Source organism: Capsella rubella, unplaced genomic scaffold, assembly GCF_000375325.1.
Source record: "Capsella rubella cultivar Monte Gargano unplaced genomic scaffold, Caprub1_0 scaffold_4, whole genome shotgun sequence".
NCBI lineage: Eukaryota > Viridiplantae > Streptophyta > Magnoliopsida > Brassicales > Brassicaceae > Capsella > Capsella rubella.
The window spans coordinates 6,491,540-6,509,357 of NW_006238920.1; the positions used below are offsets into that span (position 1 = coordinate 6,491,540).

Consider the following 17,818-nt stretch of genomic DNA (forward strand, 5'->3'; position numbering starts at 1 on the left):
TTTTTTTTTTTTTTTGTTGTTGAATAACTTTTACTATTTACTACTACAAATATAAAGTTGAAAATGGAATTGTAATGGTTAACTATGTAAATTTAATTGATAATCGTCCAAAAATACTCCATCAATTTTGTTGGGACTAGAACCACTTGTCTTGTAAAATTGATATAATGCAATAGTATATGGTTGTTACGACGATACTTCCAAATTATATAATACTAGAGAAAGACCCGCTCACGCGCGGGGTTATTTGTTATGATTTTTTTTTTTTTTTTTAACGTTTCTCTATTTCATATTATATTTTAAGGATTTGTTATTGTATGTACATTTTTATCATATTTGTTTAGTTATATTTTGATTGTTTTTAATTCTAATCTTATACTTTTGGTTAATTTTTTGTGTGCGTGTGTGTTGTTGTTATATGCATTACTAGACGTGCGGGTGTATTTTTAAAAGCATATTTTGATGGATTTGTTTCCGGGTGTATGTACGTGCAGGTGTATTTTCAAAAGCATAGTTTGATGGGTTTGTTTCCGGGTGTATTTTCAAAAGAATAGTTTGATAGGTTTGTTTCCTTATTTTATGTTTTCTGAATGTATGATTAGTAGTGTAATTTTATTTGGGTACATATCACACTGAAATCAAATAATCAAACCATATTTCAAGCGTAAAAGCGAAAATCAACAAAAAGTCTAAAACATATGTAAACAGAATTCCCAAAATAAAATAAAAAATATGAGGTTAGACTAAAATATTTTGTTCAATGTTTTCCTCATATCGTAAGTACTTCATTATATATAGAGAGATGGTATGTGACAAATCAATATCTCATATACAATTAAATATACATCATAATTTATTTTTCCTAATAAATCGTAACTACTTAGTTAACGAATATTTATTACATGTGGTAATTTTTATTATTGACTGTATACGCAGATATAGAATAATCTTGAGCAAATTCCTAGAGTTGAGCAATATTTTTGAGCAAATACATTCTTGAGCAATAATAAAAATTATTCAGTCAATAATAAAAATTATTCTACAGTTGAGCAATATTCTTGAGCAAATACATTCTTGAGAAAATTCCTAATATGTATTAATAATCTTTTTAAGTTAGAAAAAATCCAAAATCTCGTTGATTAGTTTAGATTTTTTGCATAATTATTGTTCATTCGGTAGGTGTTATTTTATGTCTATTGGTAATTTTAGAATTTTGACATTTTAAATTAGTGTTGAGGAGTTATTGAAAAAGCTATATTTTAGGAATGAATAATATATAGAGAAGCTATATTTTAGGAATCAACATCAATTCGTGCTGATATATATTTTATTATTTACTAACTTTTCGATTAGATGATACCGATTGTATATTAAAGTAATAATTTTGCCTACAATTAAGGAATTTTATGTTTTGAGAAATAATTATTGTATCTGAATAGCCTAAAATTTGGGTACTGCTTAAATGTGTAATCGATATTTTAGGAATCTTCCCTGTTCTCTTTTTTTTTTTTTTTTTTTGGTCAAACAGAATCTTCCCTGTTCAAGTGGCAAATATATATATTAGATTATTCAAATTGTTTTGGTCAAGTAATGTACCGAATACACATACGATTATAGATATGGGCAACAACTCTTATGGGCCGGCAAATTTATTAACAAACCCCATAAGCTTTTCGGGTTTATAATATACTTCTTCATTATGCAAAGACTAAATAAAAACATTATCAAGTTTACAAATACGAATTTCGTTTACGGGTCGGGTTTAAATGGGTCCGCGTGTTTTTAATATTTTCTTATTACGAAACTATCCTTATTTTGTTCTTTTGTTATACTAAATTTGATGTCTTTTAAATTGTATAAATTACGATAATCTTATACAAAAAATTTCCTTTTAATAGTATAGATTCATATTTCAATGAATGTTTTTGGTTACTTCTTTTTGGTTTTGTTTTGTTTAATATTGTTAGATTAAAAGCTTTTACATTAAAGGAAAATATGACCAGTTATAACTTATTTGTTACTCTTTTATTTTGTTTTTTTCCTGAATTTGTTTTCTTATAGTCATATTTTAAGCTTTAATAAAAACAATTTGTTACGGTCAACTTTAACCTAAATTTATCCTTTATGAAAAATATTAGTCCTTTGTTATGGAGAGCTTATTTATTCACTTTTTATATATTTTGTTTTAGAACTCATGATTAACACGCCTATTGATTATTTACGTTTTTAGAAGATGGATTATGATGTTCTTAAATTTTTAAATTTTTTTGCACCAAAGAAGAAGAAAACTATTATTTTTTTTTCTAATTTTACAAAAAAGTTTGACCTAACAATATATTTTCTTTAATTAAAATTTTAAGTTGATCATTTGGTAATTGTTTACTTTTATTTAACTAAAATTTTAGTACTAAATCAAAACTTTTTGTAGTGTGTTGTTCTTAGGAACTAATATTTCACTTAGTTTTTTCCGGTTTATAAGTTTGATATATACAGTCAACTATATATATTTTTACTCTACCATGTATTTAATTTTTTCTTCCATTTTAAATCTTATTGACATTAAATAAATTAATTATATATGATCCTATTTACTATTATTGATAACATTTTCACAATATTTCTTTTAGGATTTTAAATTTTATTTATTTTATTTAATTTGTTTTTATTTAATTTAATTTTCTATTAATTATGAGTTACATAAATATGCAATAAATAAATATTTAAATATAGTTTAATTTTAAAAATATTTTTGATGAGGTGGATGCTGATATGGATAGGCTAGATGGAGAGAGAACTCTCCTATTATATATATATATATATATATATATATATATAGAGATTCTAGAATGTTTCAAAATTAAAAAAAAAAATTACTTCACAAGTTATATAATCAAACTTATTATTTTGAAGTCATACAATGTGTCCGACAACATTGGACCATCGTATATGTATTTCTATTGAGTGTTTTGGCACTAACTATATATACGTTTTATAACATTGATAAGACAATTCAAGGATCATTTCATCTTTCATTTGCTTATCTCATGCATGACATTTTGAAACTGCTCATCTAATTTGACCTCTTTTACAGCAAAGCAAATCTTAAATTTTCTTTGTACAAAAATATTTGTCTTTCAACCAATATACCAACAACTCATATTAATTAATATTACATTATTACTTTGGACTTTCCTCTCTTATGATTCAATAGTATCTATGTTGGCATATCTATGTTGCTTCATTCCTTTTGTCTCCATTCGCCCAATAATGTTGCCTTGCCCTCATGATCACATCATTTGCATACCTACGACTAAGTAGTCAAGCCTGCCGTCTCGATTGCGTTAAAATTATATAAGATGGGAAAAAAACGTGACGACGACTATTGTGAAAAACGTTAATTAAAATTGTAAATTTGTAATGCAGTTATAATATTATCAACTATGTGTGTAACCGGTAGAGAAACATCTAGAGTAGTTAACAAGACTAGAGAAAAAAGGATAAAATGACTACAATATAAATTGATAATTGAGTGAACGTTTGTTCACAAAATAATTAAGTGTAAAATTTTGAGAAGAATTATAATTTATTTTTGAGTCTTTTTAAAATATAAAATATGAAATTTATTCTTGAAATCACAAATCAAATATACTAAAAATAGCAAAAATAATTTCATGATAAGAGGGATTATTACAAATTTTGCCATCGCCACTCCAGTTCTTTTGAATTCGTCATTTTCCTTAGATTTGTCATTCCTTGTCACTTTAAAATCTATATATTTGTGAATTTATTTTATATATGATACATACTTGATAACATATACTAAACCTTAAAAAATAGAACAAAAAACCCCTAAAATGCCACTAAAACAAATTCCTATATAGTAATCAACTCGATAAATATATATGCTTGTAATATGTATTTCAGTAGTGGGAATTTTACTCTCCTTTTTTCCTATTTTTTTTTCGTCAATAAAATTATATTGAATAATTGTAAAAATCATAATACAATTGGTTTCTTAGCCATGAAGGCGGATACAAGAAATCAGAATAAAAAATAAGAAGATTACAACCATGAGAGGCCAGAAGATGAGCGACTTTGTTACAATCTCTTTTACAAAAAAGAAAGGAAATAGAAGTAAATTTTTTGGACCAAGCAATAATATCATGGAAAACAGCTTCAATAGTGTTGTCTCTCCTTTTTTCCTATATTTACCAAAAGGGTGTAGGAAAAAAAACTTACCCCCTTTTTTTTTTTTAATAGAAAAAGAGGGATGTAGCAGAATTTATTTGTCTTTCTTTCTTTTATTTTCAAATCTTATATAAGTCTTTATATCCAAGAAGTTTTCTTAGGTAAAGAAGAAACATCTCCTAAACATGGATAAATCATCAATAAGGTGCCTCTTCTTTGTAATTCTCACCATCTTCAGCACCATTGTTTCTTGTTCACATGCTGCAAAACATGATAGAGAAGTTGGTAAGCCATATGGTTGATCTTGATCATATCATATCTTGATTCATTTTTTTCATACAAGTTTTTAATTTATTTATTACAGTTTAAAAACTATATTACGTATATAATGGATTCATGTAGAGGATGAAAGCGAGTTCAGCTACGAGTTGAACAAAGAGAACGGGCCAAGGAATTGGGGAAAACTGAAACCTAAATGGAATATGTGTGGCAAAGGAGAGATGCAATCACCAATTGATCTTATGAACAAAAGAGTTAAACTTGTTTCTCATCTTGGAAAGCTTAGTAGAAACTACGAAACTTCCAATGCCACTCTCAAAAATAGAGGCCATGACATGATGGTATACATATCCCTCATCTATAATTTTTTCATATTTTAATTTATATGTTACTCATATATTTTGTTGCAGCTGAAATTTGGAGAAGAAGGGTCAGGAAGTTTTAAGATCAATGGAACTGAATATAATCTCCTCCAACTTCATTGGCATTCTCCCTCAGAACATACCATCAATGGAAAAAGGTACAAAATAATATTCTAATCACATATATATAGAGTTAGGTAATAATATTTTGGATGTGCACATCAAAACTATGATTGAAACTTCTTATAATTATATAATTTTGAAGCTGATCTTATTTTCTAATAACTTGTAGTTGTGAGTAAATATTGACACGAGAGCATACATAATAACATCATGTCTTATATAAAAATCTATTTCTGAAGATAAAACTTTGTAGACGTATATAGAACACAATGTGTTCTTTACTTGTGTTGATGATTTCATGAACATGGTAAATAATAATTTGACAGGTTTGCTTTAGAGCTGCACTTGGTTCACGAAAGCAAGAACGGAAGCATGGCTGTAGTCACTGTGCTGTACAGAATTGGAAGACCAGACTCCTTTCTCAGTTTGGTATGTAACAAAAATTGGATAAAAATATTAAACATTTAGTTAACGAAATAATAAGTATCATTATTAACCAATTTTAGTGTTTTTCTTTTGGTTAGTTGGAACATAAACTGGCGGCCATTACAGATCAAAGTGATGCTGAGAAAAATGTAGTAATGATAGATCCAACTGAAATTAAGATTGAGAGCAGGAACTATTATAGATATGTTGGTTCACTTACCACTCCTCCTTGTACGCAAAATGTTACATGGACCATCATTAAAAAGGTACTAAATCTAGATTATATAGTTAGATTGGTTTCGTAACTTATTATTACAATTTTGTTGTTACCAGTCATATGTAATTAGAAGGTTTATTTCTTATGTTTCTTTCTTTTCTTTTTTTAGTAGTGACATACTGTATCATTTACTATTTTTGTGTGTCTTCATTTTTAATGTCATCTTTAAGATTCGATATCATCTTTCAATCTTTTTCTCCTAGTTTATATATCGTTTAATTTATATTTTATTTTTGCGTAATTTGTAGATACGGACGGTGTCGAAAAGCCAAGTGAATCTACTCCGAGTGGCTGTTCACGATGTGAGTTTTATTTAAATAGTATTGATTCACAAATTCCTCAATATGATCATTTTATATGATAATTTTTGCAAAATACCCATTTTGGTGTACCCTTTTTATCTATCCATTTTCAAAAAATATCTCTGTTTAAATATGAAAAAATTAGAAAGTTTTATATGGTTTATAAGGCACTTCTAGATCATAACTACTACTGTGGGAGATTTGATCCAAATCATCTATAACGTTTTTAAAAAGTTTTAAATCATTTTTACAAGATTTACAAGGTTTTTTAAAGGGTCTACAAGTTTTTTAAATAGTTTTTATAAGGTATTTATACGGTATTTTATGAAAGATATACAAAATTTTCAACACATATAAATATAATTTGTGTGTATATTTATAAGCTTACATATATATATATATTTGGAGAAACTTCAACATTTTTAGTGGTGTTTATATAAAGTTTGAATAATGAGTATTTTTGAAAAGTGGTATTTGAAAGGGAGTATTTTTAAAATTCTCCCTTTTCATTGAATTTTATAATTTATGTGATATCTAAGAAGTGAAATATATATGTTTGAAAAACAATTTGCAGGATTCAGATTCAAATGCCAGGCCGGTTCAACCTGCAAATAAGCGTGAGATACATTTATACAGGCCAAAATCTTCATGATTATTTGATTAAAGAGTGTAAATTTTAGGAAAATTTTGATGTATAATCAAAATTTTGATAATTCCTTTTATAGACTTATATTACATATACAAAATATGTAATTTTTTTCTGTTTTTTTGTTCTCCTTTGACTTTTTGTTTATTTATTTATTTTAGATTAAATTCTATTCAATTACGCTATCGAATTTGCTCTGTATCTTTTTTTTTTTAAAAGCTTAATGAACTTCGTAATTATATTAAAAGAATGTATAGATTTTATGTCGTGCATGATAAAAATTAAATTTTATTAAACATACAAAACAAATTTGGAAAGAAAAAAAAAAACTGAATGAAGTTCGTAAATATATATGGTATGAATTTTGCAATTATATTGGTTTCATGCCGCACACAACATAATTTGAACTTTTTTAACAGTCAAAATTTTTTTTTTTTTAAATTAATCAAAACTGCATCATCCTATTTATAACAGTAGTAACATTTTTAATATATTTTCATATATATGGAAAAAGCATAGAATATACACTATTTTCTTAAACATTTAGAAGATACATAATTTTCTTGCTACTAATATGTCACCCAAATATTTGCAGTGTTACAGTATTTGTCTTTACAACATGACCTCTCTTTATAATAGAGACTCTATTTTACTTTTAAGGAATACTTTAATTTTATCATCTAACCTTGGTTTCTAATTTTCCAGTTTTCCTTTTTTAAAACTCATTTTCCAGTTTTCCTTGGTTTAAGTTATACGTCGTAATTATAACTTCGTAACTAAATGTTAAATTTCCCCATGCTACACGACCGTAATGTAAATAAATAAATTGGGCAAAATTAACAGATTATGACAATTCATAATTACGACGAATGTTCCAGAAAAAAGTTATATATATACATGCAAGAATGAAGAAGAGCATGGTTTCGTGTCTCAAAAGCAAACTATATATCATTCGATTATGTATCTTGCAACCATAATGATCGTTCTTCTTCTTCATATCATTACATGTTTCCTCGTGACCGCCACTGCCTCATCACCTCACGGCTTCACCATCGACTTGATCCAGCGTAGCTTCATTAATGCATCTTCTTCTCGACTGTCCAAAACTCAGCTCGGATCACCTTACGCCGATACTGTCTACAATGTCAATGCCGGCAACTATCTAATGAAACTACAAATAGGTACTCCTCCTTTCGAGATAGAAGCTGTCTTAGACACAGGAAGTGACCTCATCTGGACACAATGTTTGCCTTGTCCTAACTGCTACGACCAGTACGCTCCCATATTCGACCCTTCGAAATCTTTTACCTTCAAAGAGAAAAGATGTCTCGGACACTCTTGTCCTTACGAGATTGTCTACGAGGACGGAACCTATTCCAAGGGAACCTTTGCTACAGAGACGGTCACGATCCTTTCCACTTCCGGCGAGCCCTTAGTGTTGGCTGAAACCACCATTGGATGTGGCCGTGACAACTTCGGGTTCGACCCTAGCATTTCTGGCATGGTTGGTCTAGATTGGGGATCTTTGTCGCTCATCTCTCAGATGGGTGGAGACTTCCTTGGTCTTATCTCTTACTGCTTATCTGGTGAAGGAACTAGTAAGATAAACTTTGGAGCTAACGCTATCGTGGCAGGAGATGGGACAGTAGCAGCTGATATGTTTATAAAGATGGATCATCAAAGTTTCTATTACCTAAACCTAGATGCGGTCAGCGTTGAGGACACCCGCATTGAAACATTGGGGACAACGTTTCATGCCTTAGACGGGAACATAATCATAGACTCTGGAACAACTTTCACGTATTTGCCTGGAACCTACTGCTACCAAGTAAGGGAGGCAGTGGCAAATGTTGTGGTAGCGAGCCAAGTACCTGACCCTGGAAACTCCAACATGCTTTGTTACAACTCGGACACAATAGATATCTTTCCGGTGATCACAATGCATTTCGCTGGTGGTGCAGATCTTGTCTTGGATAAGTACAACATGTATGTCGAAACGCATACGGGAGGAACCTTTTGTTTGACTATTGTGTGTAATGATCCGCCAAAACTTGCCATCTTTGGGAATAGAGCACAGAACAATTTGTTAGTTGGTTATGATACTTCTTCACGAGTGGTTTCTTTCAAGCCCACTAAATGTTCTGCATTGTGGAACTGAAGAACTAACAAACCCAAGAGTCTTTTTTTTTTTCGTTTTTTTATATTTGTGATCCTTTCAAGAAGACCATAAAACATTGATATGTTTTAGTTAATAATATGCTAATGTGTCTCTATTCTATACCTTTTTATTATTTTTAACTTCAGTTTAGTCTTTCTATTTGTTCTTTTAGTAAAAAGCCATAGAACATTGATACGTATCAAATGAATTCTATCCGCAACTCCAAAATCATCAAAGTTGAGTTCTGTTCACAAACTCCCAAAAGTTGAAATGTTTGTTTTTGAAAATTGCTATATATATATAATAGTACATTTTCCATTTTGGGTTCATCAATAACTATTACTGAAAAAAAAAAATTTGGAAAACCAGAAAAGAAAGTTAAACTTAGTAATAAAACGTAAAAATTTCCCCAAGTTAGGAAAAACACAGAGTGGGAAAAATTACAAAACGTTATTTATAAATATGTGCATGCATGAAGAGAGCACTGCACATATTAGAAAACGTTAGTTAAATTATCATAATGTATCGTGTAACCACAATGTTCGCTCTCTTTCTTCAAATCATAATAACATGTTTCCTCTTTACCGTCACTGCTTCATCACGTCACGGTTTCACCGCCGACTTACTCCACCGTCGTTTGAGTTCATATTCTTCTTCTTCTTCTCTAGTCTCTATTAATACTCAGCTCGGGTCATCTCCTTACGCTGATACCTTCTACGACAGCTCCTTGTTCGTGTATGTAATGAAACTACAAATAGGTACTCCTCCTATCGAGATCGAAGCTATCTTAGACACAGGAAGCGAGCTCTTATGGATACAATGTTTGCCTTGTCTTAACTGCTACAACCAAAAGGCTCCTATCTTCGACCCATCTAAATCCTCAAGTTTCAAAGAAAAAAGATGCCACGGCCACTCTTGTCCTTACGAGGTTGTCTACGAAGACGAAAACTATTCCACGTGAACCTATGCAACAGAGACGGTCACTATTCACTCCACTTCCGGGGAACCTTTTGTCATGGCTGAGACCACCTTTGGTTGTGGCCACAACAACTCATGGTTCGGGGGAGACAAGCCTAGCGCTTCGGGAGTTGTTGGTTTGGATTGGATATCTTCTTCTCTCGTCTCTCAGATGGGTGAGAATTACTTAGGTCTTCTCTCATACTGCTTAGCTGGTAAGGGAACTAGTAAGATCAATTTTGGAGGCAATGCTATTGTGGCAGGAGATGGGACTGTATCAGCAACTATGTTTATAAAGCCAAAGGAATCTGGTAACTTTTACTTAAACCTAGACGCTATCAGCGTTGGAGAGAACCGTGTTGAGACATTGGGGACACCATTTCAGGCCTTGGACGGGAACATAGTCATAGACTCTGGTACCCTTTACACATACTTGCCTGAGAGCTACTGCAACAAAGTAAAGGAGGCAGTGGAAGATGTTGTGACAGCAGACAGGATTCAGGTAGAAGTAATGCAGAACATGCTTTGCTACAATTCAGACACCACTGATATGTTCCCAGTCATCACATTTCATTTCTCCGGCGGTGCAGATCTTGTCTTGGACAAGTACAATATGTATGTCGAGTATGTACCAGGAACCTTTTGTCTGGCTATTGTGTGTAATAGTGATCCGACAAAAAGAGCTTTCTTTGGGAGTAGAGCACAAAACAATTTGTTGGTTGGTTATGATCCTTCTTCACAGCTGGTTTCTTTCAAGCCCACCGATTGTTCTGCATTGTGGAGTTGAAGAAACAAAACCAAGACTGTCTAAAGTTCAGTTTTGTTTCTATTTTAATTACTTGTCCTTTCCATTATAAAAGCATAGGTCATAGAGATATGATATGCTTTTAGTGAGAAAAATCTAAGAAAGAGTTACATCCAAATGAATTAATATAAGAGATTCACAACCATAAAGCAAACCAAAACACTGAAATTCAAATAACAAATCTGCCACAAACTCAAATTGTTTTCTGTAGTTTAAAACATAGTCTCTCAACTCTTTTCAAAGTCTTTATTTTCTCAAATGTTTCTTGTAAATAAAATGACTAATACTGCGAAACGCAGTATTTTTACCGAAGATACGAAACCTGAGCTGTTTAGCCTCTCGCAGCTTGAACAGTAGCAATCATGTCAGCCATCACGAGAGCATAGTGAACAGCGGTGTGTTGTGGAGTGTAGATGTCTCCAAGTCCATACTCCTCAAAGTTGATATCGATGTTCACAAACTTTCCCGGCAATGACCTTTTAGCCAGAGCTTCATGCCATATCTCCATGAACTCCTCCATCAGTTTGTTTGCCGTTTTGATTGATGATATAGGAAGATAATCCACCTGAAATGATAAAACACACAGCCCTTAGTTACAAGTTACAACACACACACACACACTCCAAAATGAGATTACAAGGACTGGATGTTTAAAAACTTCAAGATGCATCAAACAGGATCAAAGATCATCACCAAAAGGGAAGCTCCATGTACCCTTTTGGTGACTAGATTAGCAATGAGACAATCGCGATTTTAAAAAAGCAACCACTTCATCATCTCAATGCATCAACATTGTTACAACCCACAACCTCTAAATTGAACTTACACAGAACAAGACTAAAGAAACTTGTAGATGTATAATCAACAATATGTATTTAATTTTCATCATCTATCTTAACATTGTAAATAGCAACAAGGACCATCACCGAAAGACAAGAAACTCTGTTATCAAGACAATCTAGAACAAGAATTTCAATCCTCTACATGCATCAAACATTGTTATTCACCAGTCTCAATTGCTCAAACTCTAAGAGGAGTGTATTTAAAATGGAATTTTAAGAAATTTAAGATTTATTGAGTTTTTAAGAGGGGGGGGGGGGGGGTATTCAAAGTGGAATTTAAATGATTTGTAATTTGTTTTTACAAATCTTGTGTTAATCTATCATGGATTATAAAAAGTTTCGTGAAATCCAGTCTTATTGAACTAATCATTTTAAAATCCACCTTAGAATCTACTGTTATTTAAAACAATTTGTGGATTTGATTTTAAATGATGTCAGAGGATTTTAGAAGATTTCAGAGAACTTCCTTAGTTAAAAATACAAGAATCAAAATCTCATAATTTTAGGTGGGATTTGAAAAACTTTACATGAATCATGTGAAGTTCCCTAAAATCATCAAAATTTCAATAAAACTCAAATTTCTTAAAAGGATACTTTGAATACATCCCCCTAAATGATTTTGATGATTTTAGGGAATTTCATATGAATTTTGTAAAGTCCTTTCAAATCTCACCAAAAACCATGACATTTGGATTTCTGTATTTTTAACCAAGGAAATCCACTCAAATCCTCTCAAATCCTTCAAATCATTTAAGACCAAATCAACAATTTGTTTTCAATAACAATGGATTTTAAGGTGGATTTTGAAATCATTAGTTCAATAATAGTGGATTTCATGATACTTTTTAAAATCCATGTTTGAATAACACTAGATATATAAGTTCTACAAAATTCTCTTAAAATATTATTTTGAATATACCCCCACTAACATCATCACCAAAAAAAGACTACAAGAAACTCAGTCACCAACAAGACATCATTCTAGCCTCCTAGGCGCATAAACATTGTTCACTTTTCATCATCCGCCTTAGCAATATAACTACCATCAATGATCATCAACTAAAAGGGCATGAACATAACAAATAACAAGGATTCCATCAACTAAACGCATCAAACAATGATCACTCACCCTATTTCAATTTCTCAAGCTCTAACATTGTAAATATCATTTATGAATCATCACCAAAAATATATTACAAGAAACTTAATTAACAATATATTGTTCGAGATGCTAACACTGTTTACTATTTATCATCCACCTTAGCCTTATAACTACCATCAATGATCATCAACTACAAGGGCATGGACATTACAAGAAGAAGGATTCCATCTACTAAACGCATCAAACATTGATCATTCACCTATCTCAATTTCCTCAAGCTCTAACATTGTAAATAGCATCAAGAATCCTCACTACCAAAAAGGACATGTAAGATTACAAGAAAAAGGTTTAATGGTTACCTCCATGACGATTCCTCTCACATTCTCAGAATGAGTAGGAACAACTTTTCCAATCCTGAAACGAAAATCACCAAGCTGATACTGAAACCCTTCAAAGTAAAGCGCAACTTTGGATTTGTAAGACTGAAGCTTCTCCATGATTGATAGAATGTTAGTATCAGCCTCAACCACAATCCTTTGCGACTTGATGATAAAGTAGTACTTGTCCGGCTCATCCGCGAGCGAGATCCCAAGGAAATCACGAGGGAACTCAGATTGATTCGCCTCGTCTTTCAAAATGGGTTTGTAGTAGTTGAGAGTAGCTTTCCATCTCCCTTCTTTGACACCATTGATGCTCTCAACGCATTCCGAAGCTTCGTTTAGGATCTGGCTGCTCACTGTTGAACCTTGGTTTGGTTGCCAATGCAAAACCCTACAAAACAACCAAAAACACCCCAGAGAATGATTCAAAGATTAATCACAAAAATTTGAGATTCTGAAGTTTGATTCAGTTTCTCTATCAATCGAATCAGAACTTTACCATTTGATAGGCATGGTTGTTGAAGGAGGAAGACAAAACAATTTCACACTGACCCAACAATAATAAAATAAAATAAGTGAATTTAGGTGATTAGGGTAAATGTAATTTATAAAGAGACTACTCTGAGCTTGATTGGTATGGAATCTGAGAGTTTGGTATGTAATATGAGCTAGAATGGTATGTAATCTCAATATTCAATTATGGTTGTACATATGTCAAGTTTTAATAATAATACTAAAAAATATATTTGACCAAAAAAATACTAAAATATCTAAGATATTAGAGATTTTTACCATATTTTTTCAAAAACTTTTGAAAACAGTCAAATATTATAAGTTCGTGGCAGATTTGTGATGATCGGATTGATAGCTCGCCAATTGCAGGATCATGAACTCTGAAAGAAAGTTGTCTATGAGTATTGTTTACATAACTTGTCCTAAAGTATTAGTTAAGTAAAATGTCCGAGTGTAAATTTTGTTTATGAATAGAGTTAACTTGTCTACGAAAATTTGATAGGTTAAATCGTTTGTCTACGAGTAAACTACGTAATGGACAAAAATATAAGGTTAATAAACAAGTTAGATAGTTATGGACAAGGTAAAAGCAGCGCTCATCACTAGATTTGTTGCCGATAAATGGAAAGATACGTACATAATTAAGTTTCCAAATTGTTTGAAAATGATGGAAGTGCGGGATCTATGTGGACAGAAGTGTGGAATGAACAACAAATATTCGATTAGTGGAGAAGTTAGATAGTTAAAATTTCAGTATTTAAGTCAATATCGGGTTGACAAAAAAAAAGTCAATATTGGTTACACGAATTCAGCTTTGGAGTCATAGTTTCCATTGGTACCTTTCGAGATTCTTTGACATTTGAGCAAATGTTGCCGACGTGACGCCATGTCATGTTTGAAAAACGAAGTAAGTTTTTTTGGGGGTTATAATTCATCATCTTCCATTTTGTCTAAGAGAATGTTGTTGCGGTGAGAAATATAGTAAAAAGAGAGAGAGAAGAGAGAGAGAGCCAGAAGCCATATACATTTGTAAAGAAATAGAGGATGGAAAGATAAAAAAAGATAGTGATACGTTGGATAAAAAAAATTAAGATCATTTTATATTTGATCATGTGGTATTTAAAAAAAAGTTCAATTAATATGACATTTTGTAAAAGAAAAGTCATTAATATTTCTCATTATTTTCTCAAAACATATTACCAATCACGTGGATACCACACAATCATAAATACTTATCAATTTTACGTAAGCTTGATATTTTTTGATTTTTCTAACTAAAACATTCACACGATCTATTTATTTATTTACTAAATATGAATATCAATTTTACATAAAACTTCATTTAATTTATTTTATTATAACTTATAAGTAAGTCTAGGGTTTGAATGTCTACATCATCAAATCATGGCTGTTGCTGAAAGTATCGAAGGATCGTCTAATCCGTTAGGGAAGCAAAACACAATAATTGGCCTTAGTTGAAAGAAGGCTAAAATCATTGCCGATCCCTAATTATCTTGTTTTGGAGATATTCTCGCGGTTATTAGTGGAAACTATTAATGCTAGATATTGTTGCTTATCAAAGTACTAGATATCCATATTTTGTGATCAGAGTTTCATGAAAAATTCTTCTCCTCATCCACAGCTCTTGCTCGAGAAGAATAGCAATTTTTAGAAGTGCTTATGAAAAATTCTTATGGTTAGAAAAAACTTGAAATTATAATCATATGTTGAAACACAAAGACGAAAAGACTCTAATTATTAATCATACATCTTCAATATGACCAAAAAAATTATTATTATTGTTTTATTAATGTCATTAACATTATAATCATTAATCATATATCCATTACTCACAAACCTAAATGTTATACTCATCAACCATAAAACAATCGTCTTAAACGTTCAACTTAATTTGAATTTATATTCAAAGTATTTTTCAGTCTAAAACTTAAGTTGAACATATAAAATCATTCACTTTTATACAAAGACATTAAATGTTTAAGATATTTTTTATGGTTAATGAGTATAATATTTAGATTTGTGAGTAATGGATATATATAATAAATGATTATGATATTAATGACATTAAAAACGTTATAGTAATAAATTTGTTTGTTGTCAACATATAAAGATGTATGATTAATAGTTATAGATTTTTCCATCTTTGTGTTTCAACACATATGAATATAATTCCAATTCTTTTCTAACCATAACAATTTTTCATAAGCACCACTAAGAATTGAAATTTCCCTCAAACAAGAGTTGTGGATGAAGAGAATAATTTGTCGTAAACACTTCTATGAAACTCTTTTCCCAGATCGACAATGACTTTATGCTTCTTTCACCTGAGACTAGTGATTGTTTTTCACTTTCCCAAAGGGTTCGATGATCCTTCAACACTTTCAACAGCCGCCATGATTTGATAATATTGACATTGAAACCATAGTCTTACTTCTAAGTTAAAATAAACTAAATAAATTTTATATAAAATTGATATTCATATTTAGTAAAAAATAAATAAATAGTGTGAATGTTATTCCTATATATATGCTTGTATATTGTAACATCATATTTATGAGAGTCAATATAATATTTCCTAATCACTAGTGTGTTCTTCTCTCATCAACCTTCTACATGGTATCAGAGCAGGTTGCTCCCGAGTTTTGATCTAACAGTCAAACTCGTTTTCTTTTATTTTTGTTTTTGTTAAGCCAAGTGCTTCTTCCATTCAAGTTCATCATGAACCTCTGAATCTAAGCCATTGTGCTTCTCTTCATTCAAGTCTACGACATAGACCTCTGAATCTAAGCTACAAATGCTTTTTATTTTTATTTTTATTCAAGTTCATCATGAACCTCTGAATCTGAATCTTAAAAAAAAAAAAAAAAAACAAGTTAGTTACTTAAACTTTTTTTATCTTAAGCGAGCTTCTTAATATTTTTCTTTCAATAATGCTTTATTTATTATAAAAAAAAAAAACAAACAAAAAGAAAAAAAACAAAACATCGGTTTCTTCTTCTTCCTAAGACAAAGGTTGATCACCAATCATGCCGTCGTCCACACCACCTTGATCAGCATCTTCATCAGATCTATCATGTCAATCGCTGCATTGGTCATCAGTAGCTCTATTTGTCTTAGCTCATCATCATCGTTAACAACAATATCTCCCACGAGCAACGCTCCTTAGCTTCTTCAAAGTGTACACATGACTACTAATAATCGAAATCAATCTCAAGCCGCTAATTTCGTTGTTTCTTCATTATCCCCTTGAGATTGAGGGGGCGTATAAGAGGATATCTAGAAGATATGTAAATATCTTTCACAATCATATTAATGATTTGTATATATTCTATATGATCTCTTTAGTTAGGAAACTAGGTTAAATGTTATTCCTATATATATGCTTGTATATTGTAACATCATCTTTATGAGAGTCAATATACAATTCTTCCAATCCTAAACTCTCATCAATCTCTACAAAATTGTTATGTATTTATGATTATGTGGTAGCCTCGTGATTGATAATATTTTTTTAGAAATAAATGAGAACGATAAATGACTTTTCTTTTACAAAATATCATATTAATTGAACATTTTTTCAATACTATAAGATCAATATAAAATGATCTTAATATCCTTTCTCCAACATACCACTCTTTTTTTTTTTTATCTTTCCATCCTCCTTCGTTTCTTTCCAACTGGATATGACTTTCTCTCCTCTCTCTTTCTTTTTACTCTATTTCTCATGCATCAACATTCTCATAGACGACATGGAAAAAAAAAATTTTAACTCCCAAAAACACTTATTTTATTTTTCAAACCTCCAATATGGCGACACGTTGCCAACATTTGCTCAGATGCCCGCACATCCGTGATCCAGTGGTAAGGGAGAATTGGGGAAATGTTGGAAGGAACTAACCGAGGTTCGACCCACCCTGAAAACAAAAATCATTGTTGTGTAGGAAGTCTGTCAACTAGGTCTTGGCCCAATTGGTTTATCTGTTAGTCAGAAATGCAGGCGGTCTGACTACCCCTGACATTAGTCGGAAAGCATTCCAAACTCGGAATAGACAGTGTGGTGGTCTTTCGAGGAGAAGTCCATTCTGAAGCACTTGTGTGCGTTTCTACTGGAGCTTATCGAATTAGTTGATAGGCTTTATAGAAAAAAAAAGAAAAAAATAACATTTGCTCAAATGCTGAAGAATCTCCAAAGTTAACAAATGATACAAGACTACAAATCTGAATTTGTGTCAACGATATTGATTTAGATGTTGTTACTATCTAACTTGTCCACTTACCTAATATTTTTGTTCATTCCACACTTCCCTCTACATAGATCCCATACTTCCATCCTTTTCGAACAATTCAGAAACTTAATTAGGTATCTCTCCGTTTTATCGACAACAAATCTAGTGACAAACGTTGCTTTTACTCTATCCAAAACTATCTAATTTGTTT

At 31.1% G+C, this 17,818-nt stretch overlaps 3 protein-coding genes and 1 pseudogene across 3 annotated transcripts; 3 read left to right on the forward strand and 1 right to left on the reverse strand.

Annotated features, from left to right (window-relative positions):
• The first annotated feature begins 4,365 nt into the window (after positions 1 to 4,365).
• On the forward strand, positions 4,366 to 6,650 carry LOC17888102 (alpha carbonic anhydrase 2). The gene is made up of 7 exons (XM_023784971.1): positions 4,366 to 4,473; positions 4,591 to 4,808; positions 4,878 to 4,987; positions 5,279 to 5,381; positions 5,477 to 5,644; positions 5,904 to 5,957; positions 6,532 to 6,650. The coding sequence occupies exons 1-7, from the start codon at positions 4,374 to 4,376 to the stop codon at positions 6,607 to 6,609; spliced, it is 831 nt and encodes a 276-aa protein (XP_023640739.1). The 5' UTR covers positions 4,366 to 4,373; the 3' UTR covers positions 6,610 to 6,650.
• Positions 6,651 to 7,561: 911 nt separating this feature from the next.
• LOC17889113 (aspartic proteinase CDR1) lies at positions 7,562 to 8,761 on the forward strand. Its single transcript, XM_006296162.2, has one exon. It carries the CDS (start codon positions 7,562 to 7,564, stop codon positions 8,759 to 8,761), a length of 1,200 nt encoding a protein of 399 aa, XP_006296224.2.
• Positions 8,762 to 9,281: 520 nt separating this feature from the next.
• On the forward strand, positions 9,282 to 10,505 carry LOC17889391 (annotated as a pseudogene).
• Positions 10,506 to 10,670: 165 nt separating this feature from the next.
• Positions 10,671 to 13,413, reverse strand: LOC17887740 (mediator of RNA polymerase II transcription subunit 20a). The gene is made up of 3 exons (XM_006295701.2): positions 13,347 to 13,413; positions 12,827 to 13,238; positions 10,671 to 11,088 (listed from the first exon to the last, which is right to left on the reverse strand). The coding sequence occupies exons 1-3, from the start codon at positions 13,358 to 13,360 to the stop codon at positions 10,855 to 10,857; spliced, it is 660 nt and encodes a 219-aa protein (XP_006295763.1). The 5' UTR covers positions 13,361 to 13,413; the 3' UTR covers positions 10,671 to 10,854.
• Between the last annotated feature and the right edge of the window lie 4,405 nt (positions 13,414 to 17,818).